General features: G+C 46.6%; 1 protein-coding gene across 1 annotated transcript; it reads left to right on the top strand.

The window, feature by feature from the left end:
- Positions 1–11,499: 11,499 nt before the first annotated feature.
- On the top strand, positions 11,500–14,005 carry PtA15_15A63 (uncharacterized protein; the record flags this gene model as incomplete). Its single annotated transcript, XM_053163717.1, has 5 exons — positions 11,500–11,719; positions 11,785–11,826; positions 11,915–12,307; positions 12,382–12,405; positions 12,471–14,005. The coding sequence occupies 5 exons, from the start codon at positions 11,500–11,502 to the stop codon at positions 14,003–14,005; spliced, it is 2,214 nt and encodes a 737-aa protein (XP_053027228.1).
- Positions 14,006–21,355: the final 7,350 nt, after the last annotated feature.

Below are 21,355 nucleotides of genomic sequence, written 5' to 3'. Positions count from 1 at the left end.
TGAGGGGAGCTCTTGATGATCAAATGGACCTACCATTGAGGGGAATACATTGCTCCCAATGGCCAGTGTGTACTGCTCTGGCTGACCAGTCAGTACCGGTTCACCACGGTTGCAGAAATTTCAAAGTTTGTTGTCAAACCGCCCAAGGAAAAAACTAGAAATCAAACCGCCGCAGGTACGGCAACTATCAGTCCCCATCAGGCAAGACGGCCAAAAGCCATCCACTGACAGGGCCAGGCCAGCCTCCCACAAACAGACCTTCTATCCCCGTTGGGCATAAATTGCCATTGATGAGCCGGCAATCTTACCACATTACAACAGTGTTGCAATACAGTGCCCACCCACTGTCCAAAACTTCATTGCCCATACTTGCCCCAGCAAGAATACCACCCCACCACAGGCATGGCTTCATGACACAGCCCCTCCACAGTGTGCATGGACATGGATGATGAGCGCTGGAGTTCAAAGTAAATTTGATATGGGTTGCGGATTAGCGTTTCAGCAATGGTCCTTGTTTGCATTGTCACAGTGTCGCCAAGAGGCCAAACTGTTCATCTCCGCGAGTGGCAGGTGGTCAGTTTGCATAAATAGAGCTTGGTCCTTTGGCCACAGGAGATACCTTCTTCTCTCAGCTGGATGCAGACAGCATTTGGCCCCCCACTGAGCTCAAAGTCATGGCAAAGATGGCCATTCTTGCGGAAAAAACTGCAGTTGCTGCTCTTGCTTCTGGCACTGCAACCCGCTAAGCGTCCACTCTCATGTTCCTGGACTGTTTAACCCCCCCCTCCTGTACATATTTCTCTTTTCTTTCTGTGTTTCTGTTTGACTTGTGTCCCTGTTTCATCCCCCCTGTACATAAAACTTCTGTTTCTCTTTTCTTTCTGTTTCATTTGTGTCTATACTAGCTTTTTTTGTATTATGTTTGTCCGGGCAGATTGCTTTCCTATCCCTGATATGTGCACAATTAACAACCCACTCTCTGTTGTATTTATTGGTGGCATTGTGTGCTACACTTTGTGTGCCGCTTCCGCGAGCAAGCAGACAAATCATGTGAGATTTTTGCAAGCTTTATCTTGCCTAAGACGGCCACACATGGTAGTTGAAGTAGAATGCTGTACATATGGTGTGTATTGGTTTCAGAAATGTGATGTATATATTGGCCGGCCCGTTTGGTTGATGTGCTGCAAGCAGCTGAGTAACATCAGCTGCTTGCTTCTTCTGACGTTGGATTCAGACGGCGAAATATGTGAGGGGGTGGATGACGGCTCCACGGAGCCGTCATGGGGCCTGGCACGGGGCCCGTAGCTTGGCCGTATGTCGTTGTGGGGGAGGTCCTGGCCTGAGACGGGAGAATCAGCCCGTCTCCAGACGTGCTCGTGCGCCTGGGGTGTACAGAGGAGTTGTTGATTAATCTGCGGTCCTGTGGTACAAATTTTGGACAGCTTGTATTTTGAACTCGGGGAAACCATGCAGGGAAATTAATCCCAACAAACCGGTATTTTTGGGGGCTTGGAATCCGAGCTCCTAATCCGTGGAAAGCTATGGTACAGGCCCTTAGTAGGGATAAAAATCTATCTATTTCTTGGGCTTGGGGATCAGAGCACCCAAAGCCTTTCAGGCCTCAGCAAATTCCCCTGAGAGGGGAAAATCCTCACAAAGCCACATAAGGCTGCTGACAGATTGTGAAATAGTTGAAGGGAACAAACAACCACGTCTGCAGCCACAGAAAAATCTCTCAACTGAAAAAGAGCTACACAGCATTCCTAAATAAGCCTGTGCTATTACCGCAATGAAAAGGTAGGTGACATGTTTTTCCTGTACAATCATCAGGAGCTCACATGTCATTGACTTATGTCTACACCTGATTGAGTGCGTTATCACGGTAACCAGGGGTGAAAAAAGTTATTATACCTGTATTTTTTTGTTTCAGAAAAAAAAACAGGGTACTATACGGGCCAATACTAGTACAGTTATTAGTATATACAATAACAGAAAGGCCCGGTTATTTTAGAGTATAGTATAAGCCAATTGTTGTCACTAGGAGGGGTTCACAATTGAATTTTACTAAACTTTGGAGCTAAATTTAAGGCCTCTATGAACAAAGTTTTAAAATCCAAGTTTATTAAAACCACAGTTTCACAGAAACTGACTTCATGGGTTCATGCTGCATTTCATTGAAATTGCAGGCAGAAGAAATTAAAAGTTTGAAATTTGTGTTCCTTAATTTTAAAAAGTTTAAGTTTTTTTTCAGTATGTACAGAGTTTATGGTTTGTTTGAGTTTATATAATTATTGTTTTTGTGTGAGTTTATTTTATGTTTTTGTGTGTTTTGATTGTGTTCAAATGTTTTTTGTTTTGTGTGAGTTCAAAGTTTAATTTTTTTTGTGTTGTGTGAGTTCAAAGTTAAATTTTCTTGTTTTGTGTGAGTTTAAAGTTTAAATTGTTAAAGTTTTGTTTGGGTTTGGAATTTTTGTTTTTTGAAATCAAGAAGGGGCCTACTCAAATGAAATAGGGGGCCTTCAGGGAGGGGGTGGACAAAACCAGATCCCCTGGGGGGACAAACAGCTCCCCCCCAGCCCTTTAAGTTTCCGACCAAGCTCACAGGGCCCTGACATCCTTCAAACCAAAACTTTTGGTTGTCAGGGCCCTGCACCTGGGCAGACACAATGCTGGCCTGTACACACTCATCCGAGTGTTTACAGGTCAGGTTGAGAACTTGAATCCTCAAGATGACCAGTCAGGGTCATTGAGACATGTTCCGGAGAGGCATCCTCCCCGAGGTCTCCATCTCGTCTTGATGCCAATCTGTAGTGGTATCGGGGGGATTCACACAACCATCGAGGGGTAATGCACTGTGGAGTCCCCTCGATGACCGGTACCAACCGGCCATCGAGAGGTATGAGACCCCTCGATGGCTGGTCCGACCGCTCATTGGGAGGTGAGGGACCCCTCAATGGCCGGCACTGATCTGTCATCGAGGTGTACTGTACTGCGGAGTCCCCTCGATGACCGGTACCGACCGGCCATTGAGAGGTATGAGACCCCTCGATGGCCGGTCCAACCAGTCATCGAGAGATATGAGACCCCTCGATGGCCGGTCCGACCAGTCATCGAGAGGTATGAGACCCCTCGATGGCTGGTCCGACCAGTCATCAAGAGGTGTGAGACCCCTCAATGGCCGGTCCGACCGGTCATCGGGAGGTGAGAGAGCCCTCAATGACCGGTCAGACCGACCATCGAGGGGTAATGTACTGTGGAGTCCCCTCGATGACCGGTACAGACCAGCCATCGAGAGGTATGAACCTCCTCAATGCCGGGCTGTTCCGGTCATCAAGAGGTGTTACCTCCCTCAATGACTGCACAGACCGGTCATCGAGAGCTATGACTCCTCCCGATGACCGCCACAGACCAGTCATTGGAGAGGAGGAGTATCTGCTCGAAGCCGGTCTGTACCGGTCATCGAGGGGTCTCACACCTCTTGATGACCGGTCGGACCGGCCATCGAGGGGTCATCAGGGGGGCTCCGCAGTACGATGACCGGTCGCGTGCCGGCCATTGATCTCTCACCTCCCAATGACCGGTTGGACCGGCCATCGAGGTCTCACACCTCCCAAAGACTGATCTGTACCAGCCATTGAGGGGTCTCACACCTCTCAATGACTGGTCTGTACTGCTCATTGAGATGAGTTGCACATTAGCTGGTCATCAAGTGGGGTGTGCCCTGCTTGATGACTACTGTGGGCACTCCGGTTCATATTTGCACACTGGAGTGCAAAGCCAAAATCAGGGTGGAGTGCATCCCATTTTGGTGTATTTTGGAGTGCCGAGGCATGTGCTCCAACAAACATGGAGTTAAGAGTAAAATAGGCCCTCCAGATTTTTTGGAGTACCATCTTCCTAACCCACCTCCCCCAAAGCCAAAAATTAGTACAAGTTTGGAGTACATTTAGGCTTATCCTACTTTTGATTCAGAGAATAATAATTTAATATCAATTCAAAGGTACATCTACAGTTGCGCGCAACATTCTACTGTACAGAGCTACCCGCAAAAATTGAAACCACAACTGGGTTGGGGGTCCAGCACTCTAACCGGGCATAAGTACATATGTATGGGCTCCTAAACCCATACTTATGCCTTCTGGTTAGGCACTAAACCCGCACATGAAGGCAGAAACTGTCATGCAGTGCTTTGAGGAGTGTCTGGTGGGTGTAAAACCATAGCTAGGACACCATACCATGTCCCAGCCGCCCAAAAATATGTGAAAAAACTGTATTTTTTAGGTTTTGGACCCCAACATTTGGGACCAGACAAAAACCTTGTACAGTGGAATGCTGCGTGCAACTGTACAGCCTAAAGACCAGCCTGAGAGAACTTGGGGAACTCAATCATAGAAATATATTCCACCTCCTTGTGGATTAAAAACTTTGAAAACAGTACTCTGGTCAGATCAATGTCTAATTCAATTAATCTCTTTCCAAAGTATGTATGTATATCCTGAGGAAGAGGAATTTGATTTTCAGACTTAGGCTAGGGGTATAATTGTGGCATCATAATAAATAGACAATGCAGAGAGTACTCCATGAGTACCACAAATATTCCATAAACCTTAGATACTGGGACCTGGGAGTGCAGCGGCGAAGCCGCCTTGGCCTCTAGTTTTTGTAAAATGTACAGCAGCAAGGTATACTGATCAATCAGTACAATTTATCAATTTTTAAAAAGAATGTTCATAAACATCTTAGGCCCCGTTTGGCACTGATATAAATATCCAAGTTTATTGAATTCACAGAAACGTGGACTTCAAGATCTAAGTTTTGGCATACATTTTAATGAAAAAAATGAAAAAAAAATTGTTGAATTTACTCCCCAAACACTCCGAAGAGCACCTTGAAATCACCCTCCAGCCCGTGCCGGAAGCAACACGCAAAAAAGGGTGGGTCATTTTGGAAATCAAGGAGGGCCTAATCAAATGATTAGGGCAGCTCCAGGGAGGGGGTAGGACGAAACCGGATCCCCTGCCGCTTCCCTGAAGGAATCCCTCCACTATTTATAGCCAGTCTGCTCAAAGCTTCACCAGTCCACACCCACCTTGCCGCATTTGCCTGGCTTTGCCACCCCTACTGTTTCCCAGCCCACGCCGTGCAACCACCAACCAAACCCGTTAGCCCATCTAGCCTAACACAATCCCCTCGTTCCAGGGGCCGAAGGACCGGCGCGCCGGGGGCGCCTCGCGAAGCGAGCCTCTGGAAGAGGGGCTTGCAACTTAAGTGCCCGTCCTGGGGTGAGAGATTTCCCATTTTTGCTGTATTTTGGGTAATATTCACTTCAACCGTGGATGGCGTCTTCATCTGAGCTCCCCCTCGGATGAGATGCACATTTCCCAGCAGGCGGGCATCTTGCCTTCCTGCTGGTATTTTTTTTATTAAACATTCTTTAGAAAAATATCACTTTCCTGAGACTTGAAAGCTCTTGAAAGCTGGAGCTCAGCTCGGAGCAGGAAGGAATGGGAATCCACATGGAGCTGTACTCTAGAAGATACAGCCCATCAGTTTTTTTTTTCAGATCATTGACGGCCGCAATTCATGCAAGGATGGAATGCATCCGACTGGCGGGCTTCATACAGTGCAAGCCCTGAACAATCTGCCGGTCACTCGTCTCAAAAATGTAAAACTTCAAAGGGCCATGGCCACCGGATGGTTTGCTGGATTTTATCCATGCTTGGGCATGGGAAGGGCCGGATGTAGGCCTTTCAATTGGTGTAACCGGCCTCGGGAAATTCCCTCTGCAAGATAGGGAACAAGCGGAGGCAAATTCCTCCCACCTAAATTTGAAAACCGCTCACGCCAAAAGTCAGGGATACCCCACAAGCCCCTCTTTCAGAGGCTCGCCCCGCGAGAGGCGCCCGGCGGTGTTTCACCCGCCTCCCTCTGAAACGAGGGGCTTGTGTTAAGCTAGTTAGCCCATCCCCCCTGCCGCCACTCAGTTCAAAACAATCAACGGCAACAATTGTCATGACCGCAAACGCTGTGCTCAACTTAACTTGTCCTTCAGGGCCTACCCACCCGAACCAGATACCTACCATGCTTGTCTCCTCTTCATCTCCAGCACGCCACCGCCACCAACCATGCCTGAAACTCATCTCAATTGGTACACTCAATCCCGAGCGCTTTCCCTAATAAATTATTGCCCTGCCTACTCATTTTGCATCCAAACAGCTAGAGTCTCGCGCTTCACCCCATCATCTACTTTGAATGGCGCGTCGGCGGGTGTCAGAGGAGCAGCCTTGCCAAACTTCGTCGATTTCCATGAGCTTTTATTCATTGCCCTATCCGAACCCACTCTTCCCCTTCAAATAGCAATGAATGGTCACAGGCAATTCCAATGATGACAAGCATCTTACTTCACCCGGCGTCTCGTCTACCAGCCGCATTGTTTCCCCTGAAGGGAAACACTGAAGCAATCTGTTCAAGCCGTCGGAGAGCCCCAAATGGAAAACCTTTGGATCTCCTGTCTGTTAATCCTCAACCGGCTCGTCGAAGGAAACCGGACACTGAAGATCCATGGTCTGATCCCCGCCAGCAGCCAGACCGGCAGAAGCCTAAAAAAAGTCTACCAACGTATGTAAGCCTTCCTTGGAAATCCCAGGAATGGGGAACTGATGCCGGGAGTGATTATCCAGCACACTTACTCGACTTGGTCAAGAAAATCAGGATCCCTCATTACTCGCTTCCTCGGCCAGCAAGGCAAACCCGCTCAAGGACTGGTCTGTGAGTGGTTGACTAGCACCGACTTCAGTAAACGATTTTATTGACCGACGACTGCGTGATTCCAGATACCGGAGGAATGCGCGCGACTGGAAGAAGACGATTGACACCTGGAGCCAATGCTACTTATGTAGTCCATTGTTCCCATACAGGATCCTGGCAGAGATGATTGGCCGGTTCAGACATCTACGAGCGCTGAACGTCAATCCGTCTTTACTACCGCGGTATTGGGGCGCGGCGCCGACCCAATGGCAGCTAGCCAAGGGGGAGCCCGAGCTGGGCGTGTCGATTCAAGAACTCAGTCCCAAGGCCTTCGACACCGGCGCTATCCTTGCTCAGAACTCGCTCTCACTGCCCCCCACCACTTGCTACCTCGCGGCGAAGACACCCCTGGCAGACCTCGCTGCTGATATCCTCAACCAGCTGATCCCTCATTTATTGTCAGCCTGTCCCTGTATCCCTCTCAATAAAATCAGTCACTGACGGCCGATCATTCATCCAGGCGTCGGCGCGGCCTGAGGATCCTTCTAAATCCACCTAGGCACCCAAAATCACCTGCTCGATCTACGTGTTGACCCCAGCTGGAGCTACGCCAACGTACCCGGAAGATGCCGCGGGATGAGCCACCAGGTCAGTACATATCCATGCTCTCTGTCACGCGGTGTTTTGTAGGAATGCGAGAAAGACTGATGGAAGAAGGCATGACTGCAGCATCCATTAAACATCCAACTGAACGGCGAGATCTATCAGGTAGAAGTAGATCTACAAGAGACGCCAAAAGCGGAAACCTTTGCAGCGCATAATTGGCGCGCACAAAGCCAGGTGATTTGCTGTTCAACCGCACCCTTGACCGGGTTGCGCTTTGTCTTGGCCCGGATCCATCAACATGACCAGTCCTCATCCGGGCTGTTAAGCTTGTCCAGGCGGGCGGGAAGGGCTGGCTTGCCCCCGGTTGGTGGGATACACTCTATAATACCATCTCCCCGTACCCAGGACCCCTCCCTCCCTTAAGACCTTCACCATCGCCGTCAACCCGCTCCCTGTCTCTTCCTGACTGCCCTCCTTGCTTTCCCCACTTCTACCCGTTAGCACATCCACTACCCAATTGCTTGATTCAACTGCAATGTGTAATCCCTGACTCTCTGAATAAGTGACATGGAGGGTCAGAGAGGCTCGCCCCCAAGTGTCCAATTACGGCGTAGAAGCTGAGGGATCTTAGGCCTGGCCAACCCCCTCTTTGCTGGATCCCTTTGTACACATCAATCATTGGCCAGAAATGGATATGAGTGGAAGCACCATGTAGCCTTGCTTCTTCCACAGGTAACCATCTGTGCATCATGACTCATCCATCAAGTAGGGTTCCTTGAAGTTAAAAACATACAAATTTGTAGCCTTATGAGTGCAACTGGTGACTTCCTGTTGAGATCTGTGGGCCTCCCAGAAGTGATCTGGAGCCCCAAAAGCCAGATTTCCTTGCAAAAATCTAGATTTTTTTAACGTATAATTTTTTTGAAGAATGCAAGCTGAGCCTTAACCTCTTCCCAAGGCTCTGGATTGATCCAAACTACCAGCCAGACAAAGGCAAGACCTTTACCATTCCTTAGGGTCAGGACAGCCATGAGCTCAATTAACAGCAAGAACAAGCATACAATGAATCACCACATCAACCAGAAAATTGACAGAAGGCACATCTTGCAAGGAAGTTCTCAACAATAAGGGTGTTTAAATTTGAAATTACAAAAATAATAATATTTTAAGTGATGATTTCTTATGTTTTATTCTAGAATCATTGATCTACTTGTCAGTTTTGGATGGTACACATTTCTTTTCATCATGGAATTTGACAACTTTATAGCATTGTGATTTTGTGCAACTCAAAATTGAACCCTCCTAATGCAGCTGCAAAAATTGTTTTTTTGTTGACATGGTTTTGTTGACATGGTTCTATCATGTCCTTTTTGGAGCTATCAATTGATTGTTTTTTGGCATTCTGATGTGGCAAAAAGTAAAAAAAAAGGATATCCTACTTTGTGTTACTTAATACTTTGGCCTGAATCAAATGCAATGCAAATAACTTGGTGCCTCAGGACATCTAAGCATCTGAAAAATCAATCTCCTTTCCCTGCAGAATAGTAAGATCTGAAGTACTTCAAGTTTCAAAGAAAAACTGGCTTGGCAATATGTGGAGGATCATCTTGCAATGAAGGTTGTAAATTTAGTTCTTGTACTGTCACAGTGGGGTGGGAATCAGGGTTTAGGGCTGACCAATATTGCCAATTGGGATTCCTCCATGAGCAGTGCAAAATGAAGGCTTTGAGAATGGGGGGGTAGGGGTGGGTTTTTTTTTTTTTTTTGGGGGGGGGGGGGAAGAACTGGACCATTGAAAGTGCAGCGGCGTAGCCGCCTTGAACTCTAGTAAGTGATATAATCACCGGTTAATTCAATAAAAAATACAAAATTTAACATAAAGCCTCCAAATTTATTTTGTAGGCAACCTACAGTGCTGGTCTCTTCAACTGTGAACCCAGAATCAACTTATCCAGCCATCTTCAGCACCATAATACCATTATATCACTTCATATTGGTCAAAAGTGATATAATGGTATTATGGTGCTGAAGATGGCTGAATCAGTTGGATCTGATTTCAAAGTTTAAGAGACCAGAACTGCAGGTTGCCCACAAAAAAATTTTGGAGGCTTTATGTTGAATTTTCTATTTTTTATTGAATTAATCAGTGATCATATCACCTATAATTATATCGGTGCCAAACAGGGCCTTAAAATGTGTCCTAAAGCTTTGTAAATTTCAAATGTGAACCCCCCTTAGCAAAACCCTAAAGCCCATTTTGTGTGTTCAGCAACAAATATGAGCATCTTGCCAAATTTTTAAAAAGGTTTTAATAAGTGCCTTAAAATTTGCTCAAAAGTTTGGTAAAATCCTAGTGTGAACCCCCCTATTGGAGGGCTTCCAGTGACTTCCTGTATGCCTGGGATAATATTTGCTTCCCACTTAATCTGTAGGCTGGCAGACCCTGCAGATGCCAGCTTAAATTCCCACCAAATTTTGGGGGACACTGTCCCACAAGGACCCTCTTCTACAACCTGTGGTTGGTTGGCATAATATAACAATTTTGTTTACCACTCTGCAGTAGGAGAGAGTGAACTTAACTCAGTACTTCAAGACTTTGGGGGGATCACCAAGCAAGCCTCATTCAGGAGGGACTTACACCTTACTTGCCCAAACTCACACACAGAGCATGGTTTTTGGGTGTACTGTGCACATAAATGCTGCTAGACATTTCTTGTAACTGTCTTGGTAATCATTAGCTCATTAGCAGAATGAGATGCAGGAGAAAAGAATAGATTTTTTTCTATCTCCATCAATGTCTCTCATGTATCACTGTAGAGGTAACCATAGATACAGTTGCGTGTGGCATTCTACTGTACAGATCTGCCCACAAAACTTGTTGGGCTACACAGGGAAAACCCCCAACTGGGTCAGGGGTCCAGCACTCTAACAGAGTACATTGTTGGAGTCTACAGAGTGTCTAGATTCCAAATCCAAAGTGCCCACCAATCTGGTCCAGCCAATTTTTATTTTTTTATTCACGGCCCATATATTTTGGGGCCCACCTCCCAAATACAGGCAAAAGTACATATGTATTAGCGGTGGGTAGTTACAATACGCTACAATAACCGCCGTTATCTGTGCAGCGTAACGCTTGCCGTTACTGCGCTCTGGTATTAGCGCTACTAGTAACAACCAGTTGTGACCCCAGGCCCGTATTGTAACGGGCCTGATTTTCTTGGGTGTGTTACTTGGGTTACTAGTAGCGTACCGCGTTAACCACTGGTTAACGGGATAAAGAGGGGCAAATGGCCCCCTGGGGATCATATGTAGTCCAATATCTGCCCCTCCGTGCGGGCAGATATTGTAACAGATGTCAAATGTCAAACATTGTGGGTGTGCAATATTGTAACGCACTTCCGTTACGGTTAACGGTAACGGTAGCAAGAGAAAAACCGTTATAATATTGGTACATTTCCAATAACTGTACCGTAACTACCCACTGTTGTATGTATGGGGTCCTAAACCCATACTTATGCCTCCTGGTTGGGCACTAAACCCACACATGAAGTCAGAAACTGTCATGCAGTGCTTTCAGGAGTGCCTGGTGGGTCTAAAACCATAGCTGGGACACCATACCATGTCCCCGCCACCCAAAAATATGTGAAAAAACTGTATTTTTTCCAGGTTTTGGGCCCCAAAAGTTGGGACCAGCCCAAAACCTTGTACAGTGGAATGCTGCGCGCAACTGTAGAACATGAATTGGTGCACACAGACTTGCTTGACCCCAGTGGCAGAATACAGGCTTTGAGTGTATTTGAAGTTTTCTTCTGGAGTGGGAGGTGTTTTTCAAAACACCTCAACTTTGGTAGGTTGGACAGGCATAAGCTAGTCTTCAACCTTGGGCATCTTATTAAAAAAGAGTAATGTGGCAAGGAATGTGGCAAGGAATTATAGAATTTTGAATATTTCTCCTGCCAAAACTCAAATTGGCTGATAAAAAAGGGGCAATTAGCGTGCAGATCCACAGCCAAACCTGTCTCAAGAATTTGCATTGATATGTAGCACTGGATAACAATCTTATCTGGATAACAATCTTATCCATGAAAAAAGGGGTTGATATCTGATTCTTGTGAGATCATAGTGCTCTTTTCCATTTACCAAGACATGGCTTGGCTCAAAATCATCCTTTGCCACCTGATTTGGGAGATCGCCGCTGGTCCTGCTGAGCTTGAGGAACTACGACGCACGACTTCGAGGGATTCTATCAACCTCTGGAATGATAATTCGGATGTGTTTGCAAGTCTTGATTTTGATTTCTCAGGGAGCCCAGAGGAGTTGACGGGGGAGCTCAATTTGTCAAATTATCCCGATTCTGAGCCACTTGGTGAGATAAAGCCTTATCCCGGCTTACACTGGCACAGATGACCAATGTTTCTGCTCACCTAGTAGATCACATTGGGCCGATAGGATTCAAGCCATCTGGGAAGAAAGGTTGGCTGGTCAACTTGCAAATTTATGTAGGTTATAAACGGCGCGCTGCTCACAAACTGACCCGCTCCTTCGGGAACTACAATTTTAGATGGGCATCAAGCAACTCACGATCAGGCATCGGTATCGTCTTACAGAAAAGGAGTAGGATTGAACACCATATTTATCCAGGCCCCAGCGAAACCACAGTGGCCTTCCAAGAGCTCTGAAACCGATCGGGAAAACGAGCCATCTGGCAAAAGAGGATTCGAATGGAAGAGAGCAGACGAGGAAATCCAACTGCTTGACCACCTGCAAACATTCCATCCCCCACTCGAAAATGAGGCGCATCCTGAGAGCTCCGTGAACACGACTCCCCGGGATCTGACCGACCTCAAGAATGATCAGTTAAATGCATTCGAAAGCCTTGATTTGGCTATCGAAGAAATAAATAGGTTCGGGGCAGACTTCCATTGGTCATTCGATCCCCTTTCCGATGCAGCTGGTAAGATATAGCCACATCCTGTTAGACTGGCAGACATGGGTGACTGACGTTTCTAAATCACTTTGTGCCGATAGGATTCAGGCCATCTGAGGAGAAAGGTGAGCTGGTGGTGCGCTGCTCGGGTAACTTGGCATTTTAATTATCAATGATGTGCGGCTCACAGAATATACCACTGTCCCGATCTTTCGGCTTGGAATTATAAATCTAGACGGAAACCGTGGTAATCACGAGCAGGTAGCGGAGTCGTCTTATGGAGAAGGAGTAGGATCAAACAGCAGATTGATCCAGGTCCCAGCGGAAAACGTGGCGCATTGCAAGAGCTCTGAACTCGTTGGGGAAATCAAGCCGTCTGAGGGAAATAAACAGTTCGCATCGAAGAGAGCCACCAAGGAGATTCAACCGCTTCTCCAAAAACAAGCACTTCATCCCCCCATGGAAAATGTGCTGCATTCGGAGAGCTCCGGAACTGCTTGGCAAGCGCATGATGTACGGCCAGGCAGACCGAGTGAGCTATTGCAAGTTGCTCAACCACATCAACCACTTATCTATCAAACCAGTACTCACATGCAAACCGAGGCGCCTTTGGAGAGCTTCCAGACCAATTCGCAAGCCAAGTCCTATGTTAGAAAACAAGTAGGATCCAACAAAAGGTTGAAAGTCAATCAACAAATTCAAAAGCCTATCGACCAACTGACCCAGACCCCCACGACTTCACGACCGCATCCGGAAAGCTCTATTTCCAAGTCAGACCCAGCGAGTCAGGCAAAGAGAGCGCAGGAAAACAACAAGAAAAAAACTAGCCGCACAAGGGGACAACAAACACGATACTTTAGTGAGGGGGCCGAAATGCGTACTCTTCACCTTCGTGCGGAAGACGCCCTTAGCTACCAGGACCCTTCAGCGAAAGAAGAACTCGCATCCTTCATAGAAAAGCTTGATCAAAAACATGAAGAGATGCAACACGTTCATAGTGATTCTTTAATATCACCCCTAACGGAGACATATGTGGAGACGCTTGGGGGTTTAGAAATGATTGTACCTAGGTTTAGACTTATAGAAAATCATGGAGATCGTTCTCTTTGCAAGATAAACATCCGATTACCTCTCAAATCAAATAACCAACGACAGAAGAAATATGATCCGATCCGCAGGAAGATCAACACAATCTTACGAGCCCTAAATTCTTATCATAACTTACTTTTTCTGAATGGAATGGATCAAGATATTTTACAAAGAAAAGAACAAAAGCATGCAGATCTACTCGAATGGTTTTACGACCAGATATTCACCAACACTGTAGATCACCCCCCCCTACTTGGCGAGGCCGAAGTCAAACTTCTAGAAGTTAGTCGGGAGAAGAAATTCACCGATCCCCAAAATACTGTAGATCACCCACCCTTCAAAGGCAAAGAAAAGGTTGAACCTCAAGAAATAAGTGGGGAAAAGAAGTTCAATGATGCCCAGAGGCGTATATATAAAGAGTTGATTGATCCAGCAAAGCTAGGCAGATACGAGGCTGAAATGATTGCGCTTGATCTTATAATACTTTGGTACAGAGCTGAATTCTCAAAACTCTTGGTAGGTGCTTTCCCCAAGGGTGAGGAATACATTCAGAAGCTAGCTCAGGGATTAAAAGCATATAAGCCCAGCAAACTCAAGAAACACCCATCAGGATTTGTTGCAAGAAAAAGTAGTTGATTAATAAAAGTGGCTTGGAAAAATGACTCCCAAAAATTAGGAAAAAAACTTCCAAAGTTGGTTTGCTTGGGAGGACTATCTGTTGAGCATTCCCAACATTCAACTTTTAGTGTTTCACCAGGTCACTCTTTATTGTAAATCATAATTTATCTCAGCCATTATTAGTAGTAGAATGACTAACACAAATGTAAGAAATAATCACAATAAGTCATAAGATTGACATGAATAAATGAGTCATAAGATTGACATGAATAAATGAATAAATGATGAAATAAAGAAAGAAACAACTAACAGAATAAAGAAGCAATCCATACAAGTAAACCAAACACAATTGACAACAACAAAGAAATATCTCACTTTCTTAAATCCACAAAATCCTAGACCCCTAGATCTAAGTTTTGGGGTGTTTATTTCTCAAAAAATGTGACAAACAAGTCACATTCATCTCACAGCACATATTGAAAATCCCCAAAGGCCCTATGGATGATCTGCCAGCTGTGCTGTAGAGATGAGCAAAAGAGGGCCAGTTGTTAAAGGTGTCCAGGGAAGGCCTAACCAGGTGGACAGGGGGCTCCCAGGGAGGGGGTAAGACAAAACAGGAGCCCCTGGGGAGACAAAGGACACCAACTCTCTCCTCCTTAAATATTCAAGCTTGACCCATCCATCATATGGACCAAGCTTAACAAAGCCTCTCCAAGGAGGCGCAAAGCATCTCCAAAGGAGAGGCTTACCTCTAATGTCACATCATTGGCCCTGCAGACTCAAGTTTTTCTTGTGAAGAACAGTATATTTTTTTAAAACATGATTTGAAAACTGTATTTTGTGGTTTAGAAAAAGCTGACTGACTTCTAGCAGGACCCCAGAAAGCCCCAACCACACCAACATATGTAAATTCCTGGAATTCTGGGTTGTGGATAGGTGGGGAAATTGGGTTTTTCCCAATTAGACCTGGTTTAGATATGTTGTACATAAGGAAGATTTTGAACATAAAGGCCTAAAGGGAAAAATTGGACGGAAAACCCCCTTTTTGGGTGGGAATTGAACCCAAGACCTAAATATTTGGTTTTGGTTTCCAGGAAATCCCAAAAAGATACCAACCACATCAGGATCATCTTGGGACAAAAAATAACTTTGGATATGTATCCGCTGAATTACATCAGGAGCATTTTGCAAAATAATGTCCCCTGTGTCAGGGCGAGTCTCTACAGTGACCGCGCCCTGAATAGGCTAAGAAGATACTAGCTACCACGACGCACTTGTCGGAGCTCTTCTCTTCCGGCTAGGCGGGAGGAATGAACCACGCCTCCTTCGGGAGGGGCTGTTGACTCCTTGTCAACCTGAGTCTATCAAGACTTGCTAAGAAACTAGAGGAGAGGGAGGAAAGAGAAAGCTCGACTTACCCGGTATCGGCGAGGTCGAGCGGAGGAGTCAAAGTCGAAGAGAATGAAAAGAGATTGTTGAAGGCCCCAATCGCAGTGTTCGAGTAAGGTTGAAAACTACAATCTTGGCGGGCTTGGTAAACTCTAATCTGAGGGATCCTCCGTTCGGAGAATTCCTACTACTTGTACTGTGTAGATCTGTCGATCCCTTGCTGCGGTTACGCAGTCCTAAGACGCGCGCTTCACGCGCTTCTCATTTGAACAAGGTGTACACTCTCTAGTGTACCTAGCGCGCTGTCAGTTAGCTGCGCTGGCTTGGTTAGCTGCTGGCTGACACTCGCCACCCCCAAAAAGGACGGCTCTGATAGGAGTCGTGCTACCATGTCTCTTGGAAGCTCTGAATTTCCGCAGTAGAGTATCCGCTTTCTGGATCTGCTCTCTAGTCAGCCATTTGTCTGCATCTGGTGGTCTGTTCTTGAAACGGGTCAAGTACAAGCGACAATCTTGACCTTTAATTCTGGCGAGCTTCTCATCTAAAATTTTTGAAGCTACTAGTCCCTCCGACAGGTCTGCGTCCATCTCTGGGACTACCGGTAATTCAGATCCTCGTCTATCATCCCCAGGCTCAACATACTTCTTAAGGAGGCTTACCGGAAAGGTCGGGTGTTTAAGGTCATATCCTTTGGTCAGGATTACCTCTACCGCGTTTCTTCCGTGTAACGCTTTCACGAAGAAAGGTCCCACAAAGGCGTCTTTAAGCTTCCTGTTCCCGCTCATATTTTTGAAATTCACGGTAGACACCAGGACTCTGTCCCCGACTTGGATGTCATGGTCGCGATGGGTTTTGTCCCAGCGTTCTTTATTATACTGGACCGCTTCTTCTAAGCACCTGCTTGCGTGCTTCTCCGCTTGCAACATCATTTCCTGGAATCTTTCCGCGGAAGGGTGGAGTGTTACGGCCTTGCTAAGTAGCAAGTCTCTTGGCATATGTGGTATCCATCCACGTTCTAACTCAAACGGAGTTTTCCCAGTCGTTGAATGGACACTGGAGTTGTACGCATATTCCAAAGCAGGTAATAGAGAAACCCAATCGTGCGTATAACCTTCGGCGTCCTTGAATCTAAGGCCAAACGCGCAATACCTGCGAATCATATCCTCCAAAGTCTGTATCATCCTTTCGGCTAAACCATCCGTCTGTGGGTGGTAGGCGGTAGAGAACAACAGTTTGGATCCCAGAAGCTGGAACAAACTCTGCCAAAACTCCGACGTAAATTTTGGGTCTCGGTCAGTGATGATGACTCTGGGGCACCCTACATCATGGATAATAGAATTCCAGAACAATAGCGCGACATCTAAAGCTGTATTATCTTTATAACAGGGTAGGAATCTTGCTCGTTTTGAAAACCGGTCAACTACAACTAAAACGGTGTTGAAACTATCTTTCCCCGCTGTTGGCAAGGCCGTCACAAAATCCATGTTGACCACTTCCCAGCGTTGCTTGGGTTCTTCTATAGTTTGCAGGAGCCCAAACCGTTTCCCTGTAGGTCTGTTGGCTTTCTGGCACCTGTCACAGCTACTACAGTACTGCTCGACTCGCACCGTCCATCCTGGCCACCACGCTAGCACCCGAAGTCTCTCTAAGGTACGTTCTGCGGAAAAATGTCCGGCTGCGATGTTATCGTGACATTTGTGAAGCATAGTATTGATGTGATCATCACTAACTAAAACTATAGCGCACTGATTCCCAGCTCTGTGGTACAACAATCCATCTAGGAGGATGAATCGCCCGGCCCGGAAGTTTGCTTTCCAGGGCTCCTCGAGTTGGTTAATTAGGTCTGGTTGAGCATGCTTGGAACGTAGGATTGAAACTAACGCGGCGGTGTTCCGGTTCTCGTCGTAACTACGGCTCACTGAGTCCCAAAACTCCACGGACAGCCCGCTAACGCTAATGGCCATTATAGGAATCTCTCGGACTGTTTCCTCTTCATTGGAAGCTGGGTTGTCTTTATCATTGGGTAGCGCCCATCTGGACAGCCCGTCCGCGTTCTTGTGGATCAGTCCATCTCGGTGGATGATGGTCATTGATCCTCGCCAGTCTTGTATAGAAATCTGCCATCTTAACATGTGGCGGCTCGGGGTCTTCATATTGAGTAATGATTTCAGCGCCACACAGTCGGTGATAACTTCAAAGATACAGCCATCGAGGTAGTAGTACAACTTCTCTAGCGCCCATACTAAACACAAGCATTCTAATTGGGATGCGCCGTACTTCTTCTCTGACTCTTTCAATTGACGAGAGATGAAACATATAGGTCCTTCTTGTTCACGATCCCCTATCATTTGTATCTGGTGCAAGGCCGCACCTAAACCCTCCATGCACGCATCAACGTAGAGTCGGAAAGGCCTCTTTGGGTCGGGATGAAACAGCAATGGGGCTGTAGTCAAAGCAACTCTCAGCGCCTTATACGCTTCCACTCTCTCGTGAGTCATCTCAAATCCGACGTTGGGGCTACACAGCTTGTACAGGCACGAAGCCATAAGATTGAAATCTTTAATATGCAGTCTATAGTAGCCCGCAAAACCCAGAAAGGATTGGAGCTCTTTCACCGTACTAGGTATAGGTTTCAGGAGAACCGCTGCTACCCGATGCTGGTCAACTGCTAAAGAAAGGCCGTTGACTATATGCCCTAAAGCTTTTAACTCCGAGAAACCAAAAGCGCATTTGCTCAGCGAAATCTTCATTTGCATCATTTGTACTCTACCTAGGACTATAGCTAACTTTTCCACATGCTCTTCCCACGTTTCAGTGAAAACAATAATGTCATCAATATAAATAATGAGCCACATTTCACTAAGCTCCCTACGGAACTCGTTATCCATCATCCTCTGGAAGTGGGACGGCGCGTTTTTGATTCCAAACGGCATGCGTAGGTACTCATGTATCCCCATATGAGAAATGATCCTCAAGAATTTCCGGCTCTCTTTCGCCACCTGGTTCTGGTGGAACCCTTTCAAAACATCCATGCATGTTATAAACTTTGCACCGTGAAGTTTAGTCAACGATTCAGTTATTTTAGGCATAGGGTACCTATCCGGCGTAGTGTACGTATTCAGTGCTCTAAAGTCTCCCACTAGACGAGACTTACCGTTATGCCACGCAATAATGACTGGGGTAGTAATGTCGACCCCTTCATTAGAGCCTACTTTCCGCAAAATTCCCATCTTAGTCAACAGGGTGATGTGCTCTTCGATGGCCTCCTTATTCCTCGGGCTCGCCGGGTACGGTGGCTTCCTCAGAGCCAAAGGGTACGGCTTCTCCACTGTAAGGGTAATTGCTACCTCGTGACCTTTAATAGAGCCAAACGGTTGATCTGGCGTAGCAAAAGCCTTCTTGAACTTCCCCAGGACGCTGAGTAAGTCTTCTACTTGATCTCCTGCAAGGTCTGGGTTAATCTTAGCATCTCGCCGTACTTCTTCCGCAAAGGAAATAGCTCCTTCTGGCTCTCCGGATATAGCGTTGATGGACTCGTCAAACTCAAACACCCGTTTGCCAATGGTGAATCTTCTTATGCCCTCGTTTAGAAGGGAAATCTTGTAATGGGCCAGATAGTCATTACCCAGTAAGAAATATCTTGCTGTCATTTTATCCATAACTACAAACTTAACTACTAGTTTGACATCTTTCATCATCAGCTTGACATTCACTACTCCTAACGGCAACAGGGACCCAGAAGCGCTGTGGAATCTTCCTGGCACTATCGGTAGAATGAATTTACTCCAACCCGGACAAAACTTAGACAAATAATCTTTGCTGACTACCGACCGCACGGCGCCGCTGTCCAGTAAGACTAGACAATCTTTGTCGCAGCAGTTCATCTGGACTAGGTTGTTGCGGCCTGAAAGAGATTCAATTGCAAAGGCACCGTTGGAGTTTCCCCCAATAACTGGTTCGTCATCCTCTACTTCACTCCCCATTTCTGCCTCCGGATCAGCCTTTTGCTCTTCATCTACGCAATTGACATTTTTTGGGCATTTGCGGGAGGTGTGCCCCGTCTCTTTACAGGTGTAGCATTTGATCTCTGTCTGCGATGTCTTTGGTTTGTCCCCCGCTGAACTTATAGGTTTTGCGCCTGCCATCGGGACTGTCTTAGCCGCAAACCTTCGCCTGCCAATTCTGGTTTTGTCACAGATATCTTCTAAAATATTAATGAAGGTACTGAGGTCCGTATCTGGCCCTTTCATTGCGCTTTTCGCGGCGTACTCCACTTCGCCTTCCATAAGACTAAGAAGCTTAAAGTTAATAGATTCTTGATCTATTGCAGGTGCGAAGCATTTCAGACGTTGATATTGTCGTGTAACCCACTGCGACGGAGCCGTTTCACCCGGTATAAATTTGTCTGAGTCAAATGCGGTCTGTTTCTTCCTCTTCCAAGCGGACGTGCCGAATTTCTTACAGATCTCAGCCCTCCAAAACGCCCAATTTTGCCCTTTGTTGATCAGCCTCATTGTTTCATACCAAGCAAGCGCTGAACCGGTGAGCATGTTGAGAAGCTTCAGTACTATAACCTCATCGTCAACCTGACCGTCCTTCTTAGCAGTATCTATCCAGTTCACAAACCTCAAGTGGTCATATTCGCCATCGCCAGAGAACGTCGGCCAATCAGCCTTTGCAATGGCGTTATTTAACCTCTTTTTCAGCTCATAATCTGCGCTTCCTGCGCCCAGAGGGAAATCTGCGCGCTGGCAATCGGCTGGAGGATTCCGTGCAGGTGCTTGAGGAAAGTCTTCTCTCCGCGTGCTAAGGGTCTGAACTGTTGCTGATAACCCAGCAATCTCTTCTCTTAATCTCGCTCCTTCGGCTCGATACTGGCTCATCATGCGATCTATTTTATTGTTAAGGTTGAGGAAATCCACTCTTTGATTTTCGCTATGTTCCTCTAACTTTTGCTCTACCTCACTACTAGTGCCAGAATCCTTGGACGAAGGGCGCTTCTGCTCCATTTCATTGAGCAGCTTCCTTCCTAGCGTCTCAAAAAGATCCCCTACATGACTAGACAGCTCATTGGATATCCGTTTGGATGTCTCAGCCTCCCCATTGGTTGTTTGATTCATCCGCTGCGTGACAGCCTGTTCTAACCGAAACACCCTCGCACTGAGCTCCTGCACTTCGTGCACAAGCTTTGGATCTGTATTATCCCTGCTCAATATTTTCGCGGTAGACATATCGTCCACTTGTTGGATGAATTCTCTCAAGCTGCTCTGCAATGCGCTGGTGTCCTCTCTAGACTCTCGGTCTGTGGTCTTAGTGTTTGAAGCAAGTTCTAAATTTCTCATCTTGTCATTCAGCTTGTCCATGTTTTCTATTACTTTGCCTACCGATGCAGGCAAGCTATTACAAACAGAAGAGATGCCAGTGAGAGAAAATTTAACAGACTTAAAGTTATCATTCATAACGTCCTTAATCAAGTGAAAGTTATTCGCCATGGGGGTAGTAAGGTCTTTCTGCATGTACTTCGACAGAGCGGAGCGAAAGGAGTCGGTATGTACCATAACCTGCTTAGCATTACCATCAACGACTTTTTCGATCTCGGAAAACATCCTCTGCAATATTCCGGTCACTGTCTTCAGTGTTAACGGTTCCAGTTCCCCTGGTTTCTGGCCCTGGACTGTTCGATCGACTGGTAACTCCCTTGTAGTGTCCTGCCCACCCTGAACACCTCGTCGAAAACCGACTGCTTGAAGTTCGTGCTCCGCCTCATCCTCCTGTTCAAGCCAGGTTGGCCCTGCTCCGCCGGTCCTTGAGGCGCTGGCTGTTCCCTTGGTCTCTCGTACTCCTGGTGCCGATGTTGCTCTCGGGGTAGATTGGCTGTGCGGCGGTTCGGCGGTTGATGTTGAGCGCGGGGACGTCGTAGTACGTACGGGTTCCAACCCTCCGCTATGGACAAAAGTCAATCCCTGCCGATCAGTCTCT

The sequence above is a fragment of the Puccinia triticina genome, chromosome 15A (genome assembly GCF_026914185.1).
Source record: "Puccinia triticina chromosome 15A, complete sequence".
In the NCBI taxonomy this organism is placed as follows: Eukaryota; Fungi; Basidiomycota; class Pucciniomycetes; order Pucciniales; family Pucciniaceae; genus Puccinia; species Puccinia triticina.
The sequence above is the reverse complement of the archived record's forward strand: the minus strand, read 5'-3'. Positions and strand labels throughout refer to the sequence as shown.